Source organism: Sebastes umbrosus, chromosome 2 (assembly GCF_015220745.1).
Source record: "Sebastes umbrosus isolate fSebUmb1 chromosome 2, fSebUmb1.pri, whole genome shotgun sequence".
Taxonomy (NCBI): Eukaryota; Metazoa; Chordata; class Actinopteri; order Perciformes; family Sebastidae; genus Sebastes; species Sebastes umbrosus.
This window is the reverse complement of record NC_051270.1, coordinates 23,588,576-23,610,380: the sequence shown is the minus strand read 5'-3', so window position 1 is coordinate 23,610,380 and position 21,805 is coordinate 23,588,576. Positions and strand designations below refer to the sequence as shown.

Sequence of the window (21,805 nt, the reverse complement as noted above, 5' to 3'; positions counted from 1 at the left end):
CATCTCATCTCTAATTTCATCCAAACGGTCAGACTGATCATGTTCACTGTTCAAGCATGATCTGGAAACTAGTGGAAAGCAATTCTTCTCTTCCCTATAAATAGAAATAGTTTATAACATATTGTAGCATTGTATATAGAGCACTGCAGCTTGATCATTTTTGATAGATATGATTTTAAATTTATATGATCAAATAGCATAATGCAGTTGCATGATTGTGTTGAATATTTGAATGACTATTTTTACATCACTCCGAAACAAATCCATCAATGTAAGAGAAAGACAGAATAACAAATATGATTGTCTATTCATAAAAGTACTTCGGTCACCAAACCAGGAGAAATAGCAGTTGTACATAATATAAGTTACTAAAAACATGAGAAAAGCCTGATTAATCAAGCAAAGTGTATAATGTGGAAACTTCTGAGGCTGTTAAAGAAGCCATACAGTATTTATTTTTCATTTTAACCCACAGTCAAACATATTTCTGGTCCTTCTCTTAAACACACACTGCTGTAGTTATCTGGCTGTACTTTAACAGTCCTCTGTAGTCAAACGGAATACAATTTAGATGACGACCAGAAGATGGAGCAATAGAGTCGATTTAGACCCTGCACAAACTCACCTAAGCCGACATAGAGGTCTCAAACAACAAAGAAAGCACACGTGTAACTGTTGTGTAAATTCAATGCATTAGAGCACTGCAAGACACCAAAAATTAAGTTGACATTTCTTCCTTCATATTTAAAAAGCAAATACGGTGTGATTTTTTGGAGGATTGAGCCTCCTGTCTGTCAAGTAGACTGGCCCAACACAAAAACATTTTGCGCTCTATATGTATGAGCTTTATACTGTAACAGCTGCAATGTGGAATGATAGAGATTTCATAATACATGAAGTGTGATAATATACTGTAAATACATATGCAGACATTTTAATTAAATCAAACACAGAGTGAAAGCTGTGACAATAATGCTAAAAGTCTTGAATTTCCATCCCGCCATCTCCACCTTCACTTGACTCTTCCTTTTTAAATAAATTTTCACTTAACTCAAAGTATCAGTTAATTTCCATACTCCATGATAGTCCTATCATGTCTAATAATAAGGAAGGCTTTGGGAAATACAGCGTTCAGTTCGAGGCACCCTGTGATTTAATTTCAAATGTTTTTTTAAAGATTCAAAGATGGAAGGAGTGTCAATACCTGAGAAACAGTCTGTAGGCTAAGGGCGTAAATCTTGACCAGGTCACCTACTGATTTCAAAATGAATCTTTTGGATTATGTGCAAAAGTAACAAGATACCAATAACCTTATCATCGTCGGATACAACCTACTCCTGCTCACAGTGTTGACCTAACAAAGGCCTTGAAATTAAAATTTTAGGAATGCAAGTGTGAACATTTTTGGGATAGCTTGCACACAACCTTGGATAAAATAGATGGAATGAATTTTTTTATTTTGGTCTCATAATTGAGTCAAACCCACTGAAATGTTGAACTTTTGCTGCTCTGCCCGTCTTTATTGTAGTTAAGCATGACCCTGTTACTGTATAACTGCTGGCAGGACAGATTAATAGTGGCTAAAGGTCACATGTGAAAGGCATTTGTAAAGTTAGTCAAGACGAAGGAGAAACAAACATGTCAGCATGTGTAATCTTCAGATTAAAATATCTAATGTCAGCCTTGCTCACAGGTAGAAACCAAAGGCTGATGTCAGTATCTAAGAAAGAACGGTAAAGTCATGGTGCTTCTGTTGTGCTGCAGGTTACTTTTTGTTGCTGGTCCAGTGGTTTCCTGGATCCAGGGTCACATTTATTACCACAGACTTCACAGACAGCGGCGTGAAATAAGCAAACTGTACAAAAGCTGACCTTCTTCAACTCGACCTCATTCACAGTGAAACAGCAAAACTTTCTAAAAAGTCAACACCTATGCCAGAGCAGGAGTTAGTGCACAGTTGGAGTGAAGTCAGTCTTTATTTTTTGGGCTCTTTGTGGGACTCATCCTTCATACTGACTTGAAAAGATACGTAGATGAAAAGTTTTGCAGAGAATACCTTCAATTCTGACTGGAGCTCTTCACTTTACAGTCTTCATGTGTCACTGAAGCCAGGATGCCGGTTAAACAAAGTCACAGAGCTCATCAGTGGCTATGAAAAAGATGTATTCAGTGGCTGGTGGTTGTGATGAGAAGTCAAAAGCATGTGGTGAACTTGAGATGGCCCTTCCACCCAAGACTGAATGAAACACTGTTCTGAGGGCAGAGTCCATCTCAGTCAGCTGCCGGTAGTGTGGCTTTCCTTTAGTCTGTCTGATTGTCTGCCAGCACTCATGCAAGCTCAGGTCTTGCCTCCATTTCTCCACGAGATGCCGTGCGTGCTCGAGTGTACTCGCTGTTCTGAGCCGGTCCTTGACAACCAAGGCGCCACCTCCGTACTGCCAGGAAGGTGTTTATTCCGTACACACCTGTCACCAGGAAGCCAAAAATCTGTATAAAAAGGAGGAACAGGAAGTTGAAGAACAATATCTGAATTTGAATGGGAACCAAACGACTAAACGTTTGCATGACCACACAGGTCCTGAAATGTGTCCTTGTAAATGCATCAATGCAAACTTGAAATGAAAATCTGTACAGACTAATAATATTCGTGCATTCATGCGTTCAGGTTTATTTTGTCAGCTTTCTGCTCACTAATCAGATAGCATGTGACACAGATCAGATAGCAACTACAGCTACCAGGAAGCAGCAGCAGTCAGATCATTTAATTATCTGGTTGGAACAAAACAGAACCAAGAACAGTTCCTCCGTCTCCTCTGCTCACCCACACATAAAAATATTAAAAAGTCAGGTACCTAAATAAGACCTTTGTTGAGCTCTTAGGGTGTCATCCTTGAAATGCATCAGCCTATTTGTATGGATTCTTAATGATATGCCTTGATAGGGATCTTGATGACTGATAAGAGAAGGTTTGTACAGATGTCTGCCATGTTTTGTATCTGTATATCTAGGCAAAAAGAGGATGGTTCTCACTACTCACCACTGCTGCTATTTCAGCTCCAGTGTTGTGGTTGATGCATGCCAACACAAGAGATGACAGGAAGAAGAAGAAGGTGCTGGCAGCCGTGTTAACCAGGTCCTACAGGAAGACACAAAAAACATGCAAGATAACATTAGACTCCAGATGTTCATCAGTACTATCTTTTTTAGCATTCCATTAAAAAAGTTACAGTATAGTAAGTCAAAGAAGTCATAGTATAGTAAGGAAGTAATAAAACAGTCAGTATATCAAAAAAAAGTAATTGTATAGTATCTCATAAAAAAATAGAATGCCATAAAAAAGTCATAGTTTAGTATGCCAAAAAAAGTCAAAAAGTCATAGCAGAGTATGCCGATAAATGTCATGAAAAAAAGTCATAATAGTATGTCAAAACATGTCATACAAAAGACATAGTATTAGTATGTCGAGAAATGTCAAAGGGTCATAGTATAGTATGATATAAAAAAGTCATTAAAAGGTCAAAGTTTAGTATGTCATAAAAAATGACATCCTGGATGATGTTGCACCATGTTGAACAAACAAAGAGTTTGCTCACGCTCTTCTTACCAGCCAGACTGCATACTGGTGCTTCACTAACTTTAAAACTGCAGGAGGGCAAAGAAGCCAACAGCACTTACTTAAAAGCCACCTAGCACCTCATATTACACATAAAAACACACATAACTCTCTCCACCCCCCACTTTTTTACACATGAGAAGGAGAATGAGAGAGATACTTCCCTTTGATGTTTCACTCTACTGTTTCCAGCAGTACAGACATTCAGGGAAGGGTTAATAATGAAGCATGACTGGGGCACGGCCCTCGTGATAGTGATCACGGCAGACGAGGTCTCTCATATGACACAGAGCGCTCATACAATGGCAATCACACAAACACTGAAACTGTGCACACACACAGACACATGCAAGAGACGAAGCGGACAACTCAGCCGGGCAGAAAAACTCTGATCCTCCGGTTTAATCAGTAACGCATTAATATGGAACCACAACCTATTATGGCACAGTCAGTGCACACCAGTGTTATAATCCTGCAAACAAAATCATAACCCCACCCACCACACACACACTCAACACACACTCAGATACACACACACTGCAAACATTACACTAAGGCACACACGTTATTCTCGCTCAACTGGTTAAACAGGAAATACTGCCTATTCACATCCCAGTGTCCCGTTCTCATGTGCAGAAAAGCTTTCCTACAGCTTTCAGATCCCATTTTCTCTCAACATTCTCACGACAGTTCAGTCCCTGCAGTTGACCCTCGGCCTCTCTGTTTCACTCATTTCCCAAATTCCACGTTTTAACCAGGCGGCACTCTGTAAAACCTTAAATAACACAAGCACAGACTGGACCAAACCACTGGCTCTCTGGCTTATTATTGGCTTGTACCTTTGTTTTACACCTTTGTCTTCTATCTACTGTATCTGCTGAGATTCAGAGCTTTGAATCAAACTAGTATGCTTTAACGAATTAAAAATATATAATATAATATTAGTTGAGTTTTAAGTAGGGCTGTCAAAGTTAACGCAATAATAATGCGTCAAGCAATTTTTTTTTTAATGCCACTAATTTCTTTGATGCATTAACGGAACTTGCGATTTTTTGGTTGTAGCAGGCTGTGTTTTGAAGCTAGAGTGAAGACACTGGCATCATATGAAACTAAAAAAACTAAGGAATCCATTGGTGCCAACCATGTCATACTAGCTTGCCGCGAAGGAGGCTAAATAACGCTCCAATCTTACGCTATGTTTTGGAGAGGAAAAACTGTCATGGCCATTTTGAAAGGGGTCCCTTGACCTCTGACCTCAAGATATGTGAATGAAAATGGGTTCTATGGGTACCCACGAGTCTCCCCTTTACATACATGCCCACTTTATGATAATCACATGCAGTTTGGGGCAAGTCATAGTCAAGTCAGCACACTGACACACTGACAGCTGTTGTTGCCTGTTGGGCTCGAGTTTGTCATGTTATGATTTGAGCATATTTTTAATGCTAAATGCAGTACCTGTGAGGGTTTCTGGACAATATTTGTCATTGTTTTGTTGGTAATTGATTTCCCATAATACATATATACGCACATTAGCATAAAGCAGCATATTTATTAAATACTTGACAAATCTCACTACTCTCAAAGGTACGTTCTGAACAGATAAATAATTAGATCAATTTGCGATTAATCGCGATTAACTATGGAGCACCATACGATTAACTGCAATTAAATATTTGAACTGCTTGACAGCCCTAGTTTTATGTTTTTCCCAAGCCAAGTCCCGACGGCCTGAGCTACTGCCGCCACCAAAAAGAAATGTTGCTCCCTGTCGGAGAATCGAACCCCAGTCATCCTGACAGACGAACATACTGGCCACTGTACTAATGAGGAGACATTCATCATCCTTATAACAATCAGTTACATAATCTTGGATGGCATCCAGTTGAATCCTTAGTTAACTTTGACCAACTGTGTATACATTGTCTAAAAGCACAAAGCCCCATAACTTTATCTTTGTAAACCATCCAAAACAAAATCTGTGACAACAGTTGCTTATTTTGTAACAAGAGTGCATGCACAAAGCAACAGTAAAAATATATCAATAATTTAAATTAAAAAAATAGACCAAAAAAAAAAAATGACCATGTGTGTACCTTTGTAAACATGGATCTTTAATAAAAGTGTAGTCTTTTTGATAATAAACTCCAAAGAGTTCTCTAGAGACCAGGATCAGGACTGTCATTAAAAATCAGTAACAATTTTATTTGCCGTTTGTATATCGAGTTTGTGCAAAAAAAGGGGGTGCTTATTCACTGAATTATTCAGGGGTTAATCATATATTATAAGCACAAATTGTTCCATGTTACTGAATGCGGTTCTATATTTCTGTTGTACTCTCAGGATGAAAGCTAGAAATACTCAGTGGACTGCAACTATGGACACCCTACGACGCAGCAGAACACTAATTATGAAATCTATTCTCTTGACAGTCGAAGCCCACAGAGCCAGAAAGCTTCATGCGAAAATACAACGTCTCTCCGGCTTTCACATCTACGCCTGATTCTTCCTGAAAGACAAATAAAGATAGTGGGGAAGTATTTCATGTCTTTTGTCTGCTTGGGTGGCAAACTTCAGCTGTCAAAACCAAGAAAGCTTTTATTGGATTCCGCTTGTAGGTAAAGTAAATACAACATGAGCAAAGTGGCCTCTGGTCTGAACTGATGATAGATTAATGACTACGGCTAATAATAACCACAAAACCTCAGCTGTGTGTGTGCGGATTCAGCAGAGAGATGTAGATCATTACCGGCAGAATAACACGGGATCAAACAGAGAAACAAGGATGGATTAACATACACATGCATACATACTGTACGTATAGACAACATACTGGAAGTTCACGGGGTAAATTATGTTGAAACCAAACAGGAATCTTAATCCTTTGCTCGCAATCTTATCCAGTACACAGTGGTCCTAAATGGATGCTTTGACACCACCGGTATGTGTGTGTAGTAAGGATGTAAATGAATACATCATTTGAATAATGAACAAATCCCATAAGGCACCCAAAATAACTTCTTATCTTGGCTCATAACCGTCAGATTCTGTCTTCAGTATAACAAGTCGCGATATACCGGTATTGACGATAACCGTGATATTTAAATATGAAATATTGATATGTAAGGGATAATGTGCAGTGAGCCGGTCATTGGTGTGAAATAAACACAGACAGGGCGATGCGGCAACCCAACGTGAAGTGGTTTATTTCACAATAATGACCCGCTAGCTGTACGTTATCCCTCTTATTACACGTTTACTTACTTAAGATATCAATAATTTGGCACAAAAATGGTCCGTCAGAGTCCAACATCAGAGCTGCGCCCATAGCAACGGTCTGTTATACATAGCAATGGTCTGCTATAAAGAAATAACAGACCGTAGGACGCCTCGATTGACCAATCAGAGTAGAGTATTCAACAAAGCCATGTAATAAGTTAATATAATGCATATATCATAATATCGTGTAAATAACCAAGCCCCAGCTTAAGTTATGTTATAAATACACCTATGGTTACAGACTCTCTCTCCGTCTCCCTACACTCGTATTTTGAGTGTAATTAGTTTTCCAAAAAAGCAACAAAATAAACAATAAACAAAGTTAAACATGACGTTGATATTATTCCTTTGTTTTCAAAATGTTCTATAGCTATCTCTATAATATCCTTACCGTGAATTCTTTTAGAAAACAATAATCGTGTAGTGAAGATCTGACATCGTGACAGCCCTAGTATAAGCACATGGTTAAAATATTGTGCTTCTTATATCTTTTATTGGCAACTACACTTATACATATGAAAAGTATATATGGAAGTAGAATCATTTAAAACAGAAAATAAAGCAATCTTGATGACATCTAACAACTTCAGCCAATTTTTCAGTCCCAATACCGATAGCGTTACCTGGGCTTTGGGTATCAGCCGATACCGAGTAATTTGATACCAGTGTTTAATTAATAAGCTGTATGCCTTACTGCGTGGAAGTGACTGGGATCATTCATTTATGTGTAAGGCGACATCAGGCTTGGCTTAAACATCGCTTTCCAAACTTTGTAAAACAAAATGTATCAAATAAATTCATAGATATAAATGTACTGAATTGTTATCTATTATTAAAATAATAAATTGTGCACAAGCAACTTGGTAAAAAAATCTTCAAAATGAATAGGAATTACAATTCAAGTGTAAACAGACAGCAGCTTTGCTCCTAGTGTGTAAGGCTGTGACAGCCAGGTCATTCATTCATACCCAATTCATTCACGCATTAACTGTGATGAGATACTGTCTGTCCTCAGAACAAAACAACCAGAAGATATTGGGCACACTGGCAGAGTATTCAAACCGTTGCTCTCCTTTCAAAAAGAGAATAACAACACTAGTACCCGTCTCTCCCTGCATGGCCCTCCCCCTTTAGGCCCTGAATGTTCTGTGTGTCGCCCCACTTCTGTCCCACAGTCCCTCAGCATGGCCAACAGCTATTTGGCTGTGAGAATTAGGAAAACAATGCACTGAGAGGTCTGCCTGTATCTGTCTCTCTAGCCGGTTGTGCAAAGCAAGCTCATTCACGCGAACTAAACCCTGAAGTTCAACTTAATAACAAAAAGTCACCAAGTGGCTTTACGATAAGATCCCAGGACTGCATTCATTTCCCTGTTGACGGGGAGGGAGAGGCGGTCAGCTGTGTTTCCCCCTCCGTGCTGCCAAAGTCATCATAGAGGGTGAATTGGAGCAGATGGGATCACATAGCACATAATTGTACGATCAAAACCCTCCTCCTGAGATTCTCGACCGCATTATAAAACAACTCGCTCCACAGAGGAGGAATGGCAGCGTCAGTCCGTGCTTTAGAGTCTGGAAACAGGGGAAGGCAGCGGAAGGGTTAACAGTTGGTTAACACTCTGAAATGCTTACTAATGGTGAAATTCCCAGGGGCCTAATGGGAATGGAGCAGCTTTGAACTTGATAGACATAAACAGCATGGGGTACAGCCTACAACTGTGGAGTGGAACTGAGCATCGTGTGCTTATTAACTACAGTGTGGAGTCAGGGCACAGACTGTGAAGTCAAACTGTAAGCATTTCTTTGCTACAGTTTACTGAACAGCAGACGTTTTTTGTGTTGTAAACACAGAACGTGTTGTCCTCTAAATACATTAAAAAAAAATGAAAGACTCAATATCTTCATGCATAACAGCATGTTTCCAGTAATAACAATGAGCCAGACCGCAGCCCACCAGTCGAACTTCTTTGAAGAACAACCTCCTCTGTGTCTAATGGCAACCGACAACCAAACTCACTTCTGCACACTCCTGTGCACACAAACAATACATGTTAATTACACATTTCTAGGCTATTAATCACCTGAGAGGAAAAATAATTAACTAGTCAGAGCCGACATGAGAAATGCCAGTGAACCTCAGGAGAAAAGGAACAGAACAGTAGGATTTTAGATTATATGGACTGCCACTCGGAGACTGTAAAACGCTTTCATTTGGTGTCGATCTGCCAAAAGTAGAAGCCAAAGGCACTCCCTCTCTTCGTGTATGAGGTGGAATACTGTACCAAGGATGCCATAAAGCAATCTGATATCTATGGTTGGATTTGGACATCTGGCTTAACATCCACTGCTTTACTACGATATGTACACTGTGTGGCCTCTGTTTTTTTTTTTTTTCCACTCGTCTCTGTAGAGGATACTTGGCAGCAGCTCAGAACACACCAACGTGTGTATGTAGGCAAATACTGAAAGCTAACCAGTATCTGCTGGAGAACACCCACCAGCTCATTTGCTTACAGCTGACAATGCATATCCTGGTAGTGACGCTGAAACTGAATGCCCTAGTTCCAACCAGCTCCATACTCTACTATAAAGTTTCACAGTTTCGCTGCTATAATGAGCTCGTGCTAAGCCTGATAATAAATACAAGGGTATATACTTCAAGCAGCCTTCATAGCAGAGGGGAACTGCATTCAGAAAAAGATTAAGTCTGATACACAATACTAGGTTCATAGTTCAATACGACCATGACATTTATGACAATTATGGCATGAAATGTACCACCAAGGGGAGAAATAAAAGCAAAAGTGAGAAGCGTAAACAGGGTTTAAACATTTCTGTCTATTAAACCTTGAACTTAAAAAAATGATATACTGCTATATATGAATATATTTTACTTCTCTATTTGTCAGTTTTGTTGTTATGGGTTTGTCTTGCCCATGTGCCATCCAGGGTGGGGCAAGCAGGAGGGATAATTTTAAAGACTGGAGGGGCAAATAAGAGCCCTTTGTCGGACAGTTGATGAATGTCATAATATATGTGGATAATCAAGAATATCATTTATATACTTAAGTTTAAATGATCCATGTCCAGTATTACATATGTATGTAGAGGCTGATGGTTTGCTGTTATACTCAGTCTAAACTAAATTTGATCACAATAAACCTGCCCAATCCAAGCTAAAACTTCACAGCCTTGCAATCTCAAAGTTGAAGTGGAGCCTGTCTCATGTGTCAGATTCAAACATTTTCCACTTTGGTAGCCTCAGTGATTGTATAAAAAAACACGGTGGCAAAAAGGGGGACGCTGTTACCGGCTGCCAATTTTGTCACAACCTGTGTGATGAACCTTTTGTTCTAAGCTGAGTCAAATACGACACATTCTGTCTGTCTGTCTGTACCGACCGTGAGGCTCCAGTTGACGTGGGGCACCTTGGTGTGCAGGTTGAGGCTGAAGATGAGGAGGAGGACTCCCGTCACCACGAAGCCACTGCAGCTGACAAACTCGAAGAAGTAGACCCCTCCACAGGGAGAACACATCATGATTGTCTCTATGCAGATGAATCCAATAAGTGCTAGGACCTGAAGTGAAGAAGAACAGTAGAAGGGCATGTTGAGTATACTGTATATATTGTGTATTTTAAATGTCTCAACCTCTAAATGACCCTTACACAATTACACCACACGTTGGATTTGTATGACTGGAATTGGTCATGCAAATCTTTAGTGTCATATTTTCTTCAATGCATAATAAAAATCACAAAATAAATGCCTCCTGGTTATACTGCTCTACGGCATAAAGGGGTACTGTAGGTCAAGCCATTTCTGTAACTTTATGTGAGTGTGTGTTAGTGCTGAAATTCCAAGCTTTCCAGATGATGAAGTGATTGTCCTATGAATAGACCAGAGGCCATGAGCCCATCTCTAGAGTCCCACTCCTGGCAGCCTATGAAGATGGCTCCCTCCAGCCAACATCCATCAACAAACCACAGAATGGGAAGAATTCTGCTATTTAGGTGTTCCTCTTGCCATCTAGACCCCGACAAAACCACACGCAGATTACCGATTGGCTCAAAGACATAACAGAACCAGAAGAATGCCACTGTGACATATTACCGACCTGGAGCAGCTGAATTCAAACCAGTTTAGACCAGATCTGCTTGGTCTACCAGAGCGGGGCAGGTTTGACATTTTGTATTAAGTTTTGATACAGTATATTGTATAATGATGGGTTTCAGTTGAGGGATGATTGGAGATTAAACTGTGAGAAAAAAAAGTCCACGGCAACGTTTTGTTCCAAATGACAAAACCACTTAGGGCCATATTTACTAAGCTTTTTACTCATTGTTCAGACGCAGTATGTACTGTACTGGAAGAGCAGTTTCATATCAACTAAGGCACGCCTTGTGTCTTATCTGTGTTTATCTCTCCTCTATGCACTTAAGGTACAGTAGGAATGAGATACTGCATCACAACAGTGTTTGATTACAAATGAGCATTAGCAGATGAATCTTTACATTGGTGTTAAAGGGACAGTGTGTAGGATTTGGCGGCAACTAGTGGTGTGGTTGCAGATTACAACCAACCAAGTACCCCTCCACTCACTCCTCCCCTTCCAAGAATGCTGTAATGTGAGTCGTAGAGTGCAAAACTGTGGTAACGCTGTTCGCCTCGCTCAGAGGCCATCCGGAAGTCAGATGGCTGCTGGCGGTAGCACGGTTTTGCTTTCTGTGGCTTAAATTACTGCAGTTTCACAAGCGTGCTGGAAAACTACGGGGGGCTTCAGGTAATGTAAAAATACAAAAAGTCTCCCTCTAGAGCCAGTGTTTGGTTTGTCCATTCTGGACTACTGTAGAAACATGGCGGAGCAACATGGCGGACTCTGTGAAGAGGACCTGCTCCTTATGTAGATATGAAGGGCTCATTCTAAGCTAACGAAAACACAACGATTCTTAGTATCAGGTGACATAGTTATGACACACACTGTTCCTTTAAAGAATGTGGTTTTCGTTTCATTTTCTTTCTCCTTCATTTGCAAAAGGTACCTAGAAGTTGCATGAAATCTCTGTTAGTGTAATTTCATGCAAAGTAAATCTAAAGTGTCACGGCTGATTTAGACACTGCCGCAACAGACATGAAAACAACAAATGGTATGTAGAGAGGGAAAGATTGAGAGGTTGAGCAAAATATTGTGTTGACACATTCTTTCTCTAAAGACAGAGGGAAAAACATATCAGATATTTGTTACAGAATCTGTTAAGCTCACCAACTCATTTATAACGCTTAAGAGTGCAGAAAACACTTTGACAACAGTAGAAGACAGTGTTAAGTTTCCAATAAACTGCATAGTCATTTTTTCCATGAACAGATGACTGAAGTGCTGCTTCTTCTCCATCAGCAACACTGAATGTCTCACTGCTCCATTGCTTTGGTGACTTGATACAAGGTTGCAGGGTTATGATCTGGTCTCTGATCATATTGATATTTTTCAATAAAGTTCATAAAGTCATGGGCAGAGAAGCATGTGGGTTGCACGATGGGTGGCTCGTGGTAAGTTTTGTTGTACTCTCAAAGAGGAATTTGGGCTCATTTACATTTTCACATATTAGTTTGTATAAATAAGAACCCCTGGCTGCAGTGAGGGCAGGTTTATATAATGCAAAGTTATTATTCCAGGCAGCCTCAAGCTTTGATGAGCACTATTTACAATCAAGCTTACGGCAAGCAAATCATCGTCAAACCAGGACGCCAACCTCTTTGAAATCAGCTCCCGCTGTGTCACCGGGGCAACAAAGTCAAGGGAATTAACGCAGGCATGATTTCAGAGATGTGGTCAGATTATCTGAATACTTTTGGTGGGCAGTGAGAGAAGGAAGAACATTACAGAGATGGTCACAGGGCTGCTATCTGGGAACTGACATGGCAACAGGGAAGAGCAACTGAAAATAATATAAGCAAAATGGTTGGATAACACAGAAGAGGAGGGGGAATCTGATAACTGAGAAGCATCAAGGCCATGGATTTAAATCAATAGAACACATTATTCCATAAATCCCTGTATTTGGCCCATTATATAAATCATGACATAACACTACGTGTTGTACTACGTACCCACATGGAGGCTCTGATGGCTCCAACATATGCCCCATCTCAAAAGAACCTTTAAATCCTTACAAATGTTTTGCCACCATAACAAATGACTTGACAATAATAGATGGATACAGTCTAACAAGCATAAACAAACAGACACACGTATCATTGGCCTTTCTAGTCTCCATGCAAAGCTGTATTCTGAGCTGCTATTGATATGGAGATGGAATAGGAGCTGTCACCTAGTGTTTGTGTGCAAAATAGGTCCCATTTTATAGAAGATGTAAGAAGGGAAATGATTTGCAAAAGATGTACCTATAGAGACTGGTCATAAATCACAATGTTCCTTTTTGAATAGTGAAAAACTGATTGACTGATTTGTCCTGTTTTTGGTGTGCCTATTTGGGACTTGAGTTGTCTTTGGAACAACGTTTTTGCAAGTAACTAATTTCACCAATTATGCAACAAAGCTGTTTCTGGAGATAACACATTTGTCACATATCTTTTGCAGAAAAGTCTCTAAAACACTCAGAAGTGGTTGTATCTAAAAGTTTGAAACTTGTTTATTAAGGTGCTAATCTGACTCAAGAGTGTCCATCAAGCTTCAAAGTTAAAGCCTTTTTTCAATCTTAACACTGTGTTTGTTTGCTACCGAGACTGTATGTAAAGATGGACGATATGACAGCTCCCCAAAAGTGAAGCCAAAACATCTTGATCGCCCCCTGGTGGCTGGCTGCAGTATGTCATAAATCCCACCCCCTCCATGTTAGCAGATGGCACATGGGCCAAACTAAAAAATCAAAGTGCACATCAAATATTTTTTGCCCAAAGATGGTTTCTGTCATTTTAGGTTGTTCATATCACGCTGATGTACGTTCAAGTGTTTTGTTTGGTTTTAATTAGTTATTTGATGCTATAAAAAGGGGGTGAGACGTCATGATTGACAGCTGTGAGTGTCTCTCGCTGTCAAGATGCGACCATGCTCAGCTCGCGATTGGTTCGGGCAGGTGACCTTGATACCGCGGCTCCACCGCCCGATCACTACTGCGCAGACTTTGGCTCCAAATGACGTAAAAATCTCAAGATGGCAGCTCTCGTATCTGGGATATTTTGGCTCCACTTCTGTACAGTGGGAGGAAGTGGAGACGCGTAACCCAATAATAGATTTTTCTTCCGATCTTGAATCCACCACAGCTAGTTGCATCTCATTGCTTGACACTGCTGACCAAATGCATTTGAGAACAAACCCAAACAGTGTCATTAACAAAAGGCCCCTCCTCTCTTCCCCTTCCCTCCCCTAGCTCTCAACAGCTCAATAGCCAACCCTGTTAATCCAGTTTAATGAGCAGAGTCTATTGTTTCTGACAAGTAAAGTGTTGTGTGACAACTGGCGCTGGGGAACTGTCAGTGGAGAACTCTCCTGTTTGAGACTCTTTGTCCAATCTTACAAATCTCTGGTTGAGACATCACCTCACGGGAAACACCTAAAGATCTACAGATAGTAATGCATGTACACAACATGTCCAGCTGTCACATTACCAGTGACGCACTAAAAAGCAAAGACGAGAGAAAGTAAATCCACTGGGCCGACCACCATTAAGACAAACGTTTCTTTTTGTGCAGCTGCTCGAGCCTCATTAGAGCATGTAGTTGGATAGCAGTCCGTCTGCGACTGAAACACAACCAAAACGGTTACACCCAAACAGGAGTGGAGGGCTGCAATGGCCGAGGGGTGATGTCATGTCTCTTGAAGAAAGCATATTGCTTTCCCCGATTCCCTGTGTAGCAGGTGTCAGGCTGCCACGGGGGAGGAGGCGGAGATCACAGAGCACTACTGGATAATCTTATAAGTAATGATTTTATGTCACCCTTGCACAACCTGTTCATGTGCATGCATGCATACTCTCTTCCTCTTCTCTCTCCCACATGCACACAAATCCTTATCTTTGGGATTATGCACATTATTAGTTTCCTTTAAAGGCCTCTTAAACTCAGATCCCCTTCTTATACACCATCTGTTCTGGGCAGAAAATTAATGGAGGAGAAAAGAGGCCTCGCTGCGAAGACTAAGCAACATTATATGCTGCACGCCAAGTGCTATGGGACCTAGTGCACAAAAAAAATTGTTGAATATGCTTCAGCAGCAGCCCACAGTCGTGTATGTGACGGAAAATGTAGCCTGAATGCAGGTTATATTTCACCCCAGAGGATTAGGTAAGTGTGTTGCTGTGTGTAGGCAACAGCATGCACGTCTCCCTACACGCATGCACAACGTTCTTGTTGTCTTTATGCCTCCCTACAAACTCCGAATAAGTAATGTTTCAACCAGAGAGAGAAGGGAGCTTATGGCATCTCTCTCAGAGCAGGAAGTGCTCGCTGACATTTGGGAGCATCTGGTAACTTCATTACACAACATCCACAGACTGAAAAAAAAAAAACACTGTAGCATAATATTTAATTACCACTTGTTAGAATAGGACTTTAAAAAGGGAAATGTGGGTTCACATCATGAGTGAACTGCTATTCATCACGAAGGCCTGTTGGGAAACAAAGAGGGTTTGATTGGTGTACTGTCAGGTCCTACGAGGTATCAGATTCCTGTCAGTGTGTAGAGGAGCATGTCATGAGCTGAATATCAGTTGGTCTTTGTTGACCCAGTCACAGCAGAGAGACAAAGACAAGCCTGCTGTCAGGATGGACACACCTCGCTCAGGTTACATCCTACTGGGGGTTGTTTCTGATCAGTACGGGGTCAGCAGCAGCCTGCGTATCCATTCATCCAAGGAATGACAAGTTGACTGGCTCTATAAAAGCCTGTGCAAAATGCATTTTAATGTTCTGGTGTGGAAAAACTGCACCGCTCTATTAGCACCTTGGTCTGCGCAGAGGGAAACGGAGAATTTCTCAGTGAGCATGGGTCAGTGCAAATGCCACAAATGTCTTCCTTAGTGCAAACAAGGCCTGGATATAAGGTAATATAATACACTTTTCCTTGGCAAAGTCATAAGGAAGTATGGTTGCCAGAGGAGCTGTGTGAGGCATTTAGGGCCCACTAACTTTTGAGTGATGACTGGCAAAACTGACATCATCACAACCGCTTTACATTCAATCTGTATTTCATACAGCAGAACGACTTATTCCCCCATGAGTGCAAAAGGGTGCTTGGATCTTTTAAGAAGCGTGTGTTACAATTAGGGCTGTCAATTGATTAAAATATTTAATCCTGATTACTCGCATGATTGTTCATAGTTAATCGTGTTTAATTGCAAATTATCACACATTTTTTTATCTGCTCAAAATGTGCCTTAAAAGGGAGATTTGTATTTAATACTCTTATCAACATGAGAGTGGGCAAATATGCTTGCTTTATGTAAATGTATGTATATATGTATTATTAGGAATCAATTAACAACACAAAACGATGACAAAAATTGTCCATAAATCCTCACAGGTACTGCATTTAGCATAAAAAATGTGCTCAAATCATAACATGACAAACTGAAGCCCAACAGGCAACAACAGCTGTCAGTGTGTCAGTGTGCTGACTTACCTATGAGTTGCCCCAAACTGCATGTGATTATCATAAAGTGGGCCTGTCTGTAAAGGGGAGACTGGTGGGTACCCATAGAACCCATTTTCATTCACATATCTTGAGGTCAGATGTCAAGGGAAAATGGTCATGCCAGTTTTTCCTCACCAAAATTTAACCTAAGTTTGGAGAGTTATTTAACCTCCTTACCGACAAGCTAGTATGACATGGTTGGTACCAATGGATTTCTTAGGTTTTTCTAGTTTCATAAGATACCAGTAACTTCACTCTAGCTTTAAAACCAAAGCCCGCTACAACCAAAAAATCACAAGTTGCGTTAATAGGTTAAAGAAATTAGTGGTGTTAAAACAAATTTGCGTTACCGCATTAACTTTGACAGCCCTAGTTACAATGCAGCATGTACTGTACTGTACCAGTCCATTTTGCATTGATGCTAATCATTACTCTGTTTAACTTACAAAAGATGATCTTTTAACAACACAGGACTACTACCCTTTCAGCCACAGAGCAACTTTCCGTTAACACAGCGATATGAGTAACAGGCACTAAACCTCCTTCGCAGTGTTTCCAGGTTAAGCAGAAACTGTCCTCCATCAGGTACTTGTACAGTACATCACATGCAGTCAGCTTTGCATTGTCATCAATCAGTTCACTGACTCAGCTGGCACGGAGCTAAACGATTAGAGGACGAAACCGTAAAAAATGCAAGCCAGTGAAGCTATTAACGTTTGGCAGCGAGCCTTGTAGGCCTCCTCTGAGGTAAACTTGGATGACTTTCAATGGTCCCGTCCTTGTCGGTGAAGGAGATACGACTAGCTCCAACTGGAAAGTCAGTATCAGCGCTGAACAAACCATTCAAGTAGATAGAAAGTGCAAGCAGAAGGAACTAAGATAAATGCTTATACACGTGTATTTACCATAGCTGTACTATAGATTTCACTGTATTATATACCTGAACAAATGTAGGAACTTCCAGGCACAGAGAGATGGGTGTGCACTTATTTTGTTCATCATTGTTTTACAAAGCAAAACTGTATTGCATTTCTATCTTGTGCTTTTTTTTGAAGCATTTGCATTCTATTTGTAGTAGTGCCTTTGCAATATTGTGTGCAAGTATTTACTTTTGGACATTGGTGGTAAATGTTGTGAAACAAAGGTTCACTTGCGGAGGTGGTTATTGACACAAACTATCAGAAACGGGCATCAAATATGTTGTATTTGAGGTTGATAGTACCTCAATTAAATCATAATGTTACCAATTTTAGATTGTATTTTATGTTGGCAAAGTTTTTGTATGGCTGCTTGTGTTTAGACAACATTTAACATCTTTGGCTTATTTTGTTAAAAGGGTTTGTTGAAAAATATTTGTATCAAAAAAATATTGTATCAGTACTCAAATTAAGGTATTGTATCAGCATAAGTATCCAAAAGTTTAAATGATAGCCAACCCTACTTGTGGGCCCAAATCACGATGGTGATGAGAGGAATCCCTACTATTCAGATATTTAAACCATCATGTGCACTCATGGGCAATCACATTAGAACCATAAAGCCAGGCACCAGCATGATTACACACGTGTAATAATATATATTCATGTGTTTTATTTTCTTACTTTTGTGTATCTGTGGGGGGCCTCTGCAGCTAAAGAAATACTGAAATAAAACTTATATTTGTGCTGCTATTGAGCAGACAAGTCAAAGACAATATGGTATCATTTGCTGTGAAACAGATGAAGACCGTGAATATGAATCTTTCTCTTAGTTACTGCTTGCTCCAAACTTCTCCTACGCTGATGACAGATGGCTTCCTCTCCTAACTTCCCACGTACAGAGGTAAACATCACAGGTGTATGCAACAGCACAGGCTGACTGTGCTCTTCTGTAAAAAACAGTGGGATACTCAGACACCCACAAGCTTTTTCAAACTCTTTCTAGAGTTAAACAAAATGTTTTAAAAGTGAAGCAGAGGAGCCAGAACTCAGCAGTATTATCTTCCAACTGTTTGGGCTTCTAGCTTGCGTGTGCTATCCACAAACATTGTTAGAGGTAATTGCTAGCTTCCTCAACTCCATGGTTTTTCCTGTTGTGTGGACACACTACATCATGTGTGCAGGGCAGGCCTGTGTCTGAGTTTTTTGGCACCAGAAGAAGAGAAATATGGCTCTGGCTCGATAGATATTTCCTCCTCTGGTGAATTCTCAGAGCTTTGGGAGCCCTCATTTTGCTTTGTCGGTGCCTCTGTCTCAGTTCACACATTAACAGTGCAAATGTGTTTTTTTTTTTTTCCAGTAACCACAACATCCTGACAAAGAGATGGTGATAATGATTGTTTTTGAATTAAGGGGGAACACCATCCAAATGAAGAATCCTACTATATTATTTCCATGGCCTAGGAAAGTTCAATCAATGTTTGTGAAAATGACCTACTCTCTCTCTCAAAGCCAGAAACCAGAGTCTCAAACTGGGGGACTGATTTTGTGGACCCACAGATATGTGCTCTCAGTATCATCTAGAACATCTCTCCCAATTCATTGTCCATGGAGCAGCTCCACACTTTATACCCTATGACATCACAAATTTGAGTTTTAGGATTTGGGAGGGAACTGTTCATGTTTACTAAAAATGTTTGTATATGTACATTATATTTGTACATTTTTGTTTCCAATGTATGAATTTCGAAAATGGGCATAGTTCCCCTTTAAGGATTTTGAGAGCAGCAGTGGAATAGCAGGGAGCAGTCACACATCTGAAAGGTAATTTTATACAAACATGCAAACCAAATCCCTACAGATATAGCTTATCACAAGAGACAGAACATATAACAATAACATCTATATAAAGGCACTTTTGGGGGATAACACCAATATGCAACCACTGAAACACTGAGCCATTTTGTTGGAGCCAAATATGCATCCTTCAAAATAAGAGGCTACTGAAAATATACTGTTATTCACATGTGTGGCCAGGTGTGCAAAGCATTTCTAAATTTACAATTGGGGAACTTATAGCAACCTCACCCCCTGTACCTTCACGTGTCATGTGGTGGTAGGCATACTGTTTTGCATGAAACCTGACTGGCCACTATATTAGGGATGTAGTGCAGGGTAAATCCGGATCTGTAGAGCCACATCTATTTGAATTGACATTATAGGGTTTAGCCAACCACTTCAGAAGTAAACAGTAAAGGTAATAATGCTCAGAATACAGTTTAAACATGTTAAACTATTGCTTTAAAGAACAATAGTAACCTACTTTCCCTGTTGTCCATATGTTAGTGGCTGCTTATGCTTTGAAATACTGAGCCATTTTGTTGGAGCCAATGTGCATCCCTTCAAAATAAGAGCCTACTGAAAATATACAGTTATTCACATGTGTGGCCAGATTTGCAAAGCATTTCTAAATTGATAACAATTTGGGGTCTTTAGCAAACTCACCCCTGTACCTTCACGTGTCATGTGGTGGTATGGGCATACTGTTTGCATGAAACCTGACTGGCCACTATTTGGCATGTAGTGCAGGGTAAACCAGGATCTGTAAAGCCACATCTATTTGAATTAACATTATAGGATTTAGCTTACCACTTCAGAAGTAAACAGTAATGCTCAGAATACAGTTTAAACATGTTAAACTATTGCTTTAAAGAACAATAGTACTCTCCCTGTTGTCCATATGTTAGTGGCTGCTCAGTGTTATCCACCAATGGTGCGTCATAGTTAGCTTTACTCACTTTAATGAAGCTGTATAGCCTCCAATCTATGAACATTAAAGTAATGTGCTCACAACTTACCACTTCGACCACCTTTAAAATCCCAAAGTACGACTTGATGTACTCCAGGTCGCACCGGATCCCCCCCAAAACGTTCCTGGAGTGGACTGGCTCGGTGGTGGGCTGATAGGGGCTGCTGGCTCCGGAGATCATGGAGGTGTTGGAGGCCTCGCCGTCAAAGCCCTCTGCGTCCTCGGTGGTCCTCATGATGATGATCGTCGGGAGAAGCTGTACGACATATATATATAAAATCCCACGCTGACGAAACCAGCCTGGATCCAACCTCACGAGATGCAGGTTATGTTTCAGAAAGCACACTTTGTTCCATGCAGGATGGAGGAAGAAGAAGTGGCTGGAGAAAACAAACCAGACTGGACACTTTTCATCGCAACTGGAGGACGCTCTTTAACATTACGCGCAATTACGCAATCAGAACGATCCGTTTAATGGAACGTTTGATGGAACGCTGGAACCATCTGTTTCCTCCTGCTTACAATGTTGCAATGTTGCGTTCTCTATCAAATAGCCGCACTTCTGTGACTAATGTTAGTCACTTGTTCGGATCCCAGTGTCACTTCAACATGGACGTTTCTGGTTAGTTCAGCAGCAGCACCGGAGAATAATGCCTAGCAGGCTGCGTGACGCGCGTCTCTGCGGCTGAAAAACATCCCTCCATTATGGCCCAGAAGAAGAGCCCAGAGAGAGAGAGAGAGAGCCGGATTGTTTCCTCTATTGTAAACTTGGTGCTGCTGGTGTGTATGGTGAGGCTGCTGCCTGTGGATGCGAGGCCAGCTTGTCTCCGCCCCTCTGGAAAACTGCACATTCTTGTGTCGGCTCTGCGCCCGTTTTAAGTATTCCCAAACAGCCTGCAAAACGGATCCAGCCGGAACCGACGCCGGCAGGACAGTATAGGACCGAGCTCTGCTGCTGCTTCTTTACTGATCTCTTCCCAGACTGTCTTCCTTTCTCATCGCCTCTGCAGCCAGGCTCGATGAATTATATTCTCCAGAGGATTACAGCCTATCTTCCAGGGTAGCATTATCACTATAATTATCCTTTTTTTTAATATATTTTTATTTATTTTCCACAATTTAAGACTATACAACATTACAAAAAAATAAATTAATAATATAAAGTGCAGGAAGAGGCACAAAAACCCCACTGGGCTTATCTGAAGCCTCCACCTAGAGACAAGATTAATATAAAGAAATAATATGACTACATAATAGTGATAAACAATTAGGACAAGATATATATAATAACAATAACACATTAAATATATATATAAAAAAAGACAAGTGTGTGTGTGTGTGTGTGTTGCGTGGAAGTGTATGGTTTTTGCTGTATTATCTTTAAAGCTTTTATTATCACTCTAAAACAAAACCTTAAATATCAAAAATATAAGAGAAAAAAAAATGAACTTCAGTGCTTTGCTACAGCTGTTTTTCTCCAAATTGATTGATGCATGTATTCAGATGTCAGGTCAAATAAACTTTCATAATTTAGGGATAG

General features: G+C 40.4%; 1 protein-coding gene across 1 annotated transcript; it reads right to left on the bottom strand.

Moving 5' to 3' along the window:
* Positions 1 to 409: 409 nt before the first annotated feature.
* Positions 410 to 21,476, bottom strand: cmtm4 (CKLF-like MARVEL transmembrane domain containing 4). The gene is made up of 4 exons (XM_037757016.1): positions 20,315 to 21,476; positions 10,293 to 10,469; positions 3,038 to 3,136; positions 410 to 2,487 (listed from the first exon to the last, which is right to left on the bottom strand). Exons 1-4 carry the CDS (start codon positions 20,498 to 20,500, stop codon positions 2,329 to 2,331), a joined length of 621 nt encoding a protein of 206 aa, XP_037612944.1. The 5' UTR covers positions 20,501 to 21,476; the 3' UTR covers positions 410 to 2,328.
* Between the last annotated feature and the right edge of the window lie 329 nt (positions 21,477 to 21,805).

Coding starts and splice junctions, on each gene's coding strand:
- cmtm4 (XM_037757016.1), bottom strand. CDS start 20,500: ATGAGGACCACCGAGGACGCAGAGGGCTTTGACGGCGAGGCCTCCAAC. Junction 10,470..20,314: donor TTTTAAAGGTGGTCGAAGTG/GTAAGTTGTGAG, acceptor TCTTCACTTCAG/GTCCTAGCACTTATTGGATT. Junction 2,488..3,037: donor GAGCTGAAATAGCAGCAGTG/GTGAGTAGTGAG, acceptor CTTTTTATACAG/ATTTTTGGCTTCCTGGTGAC.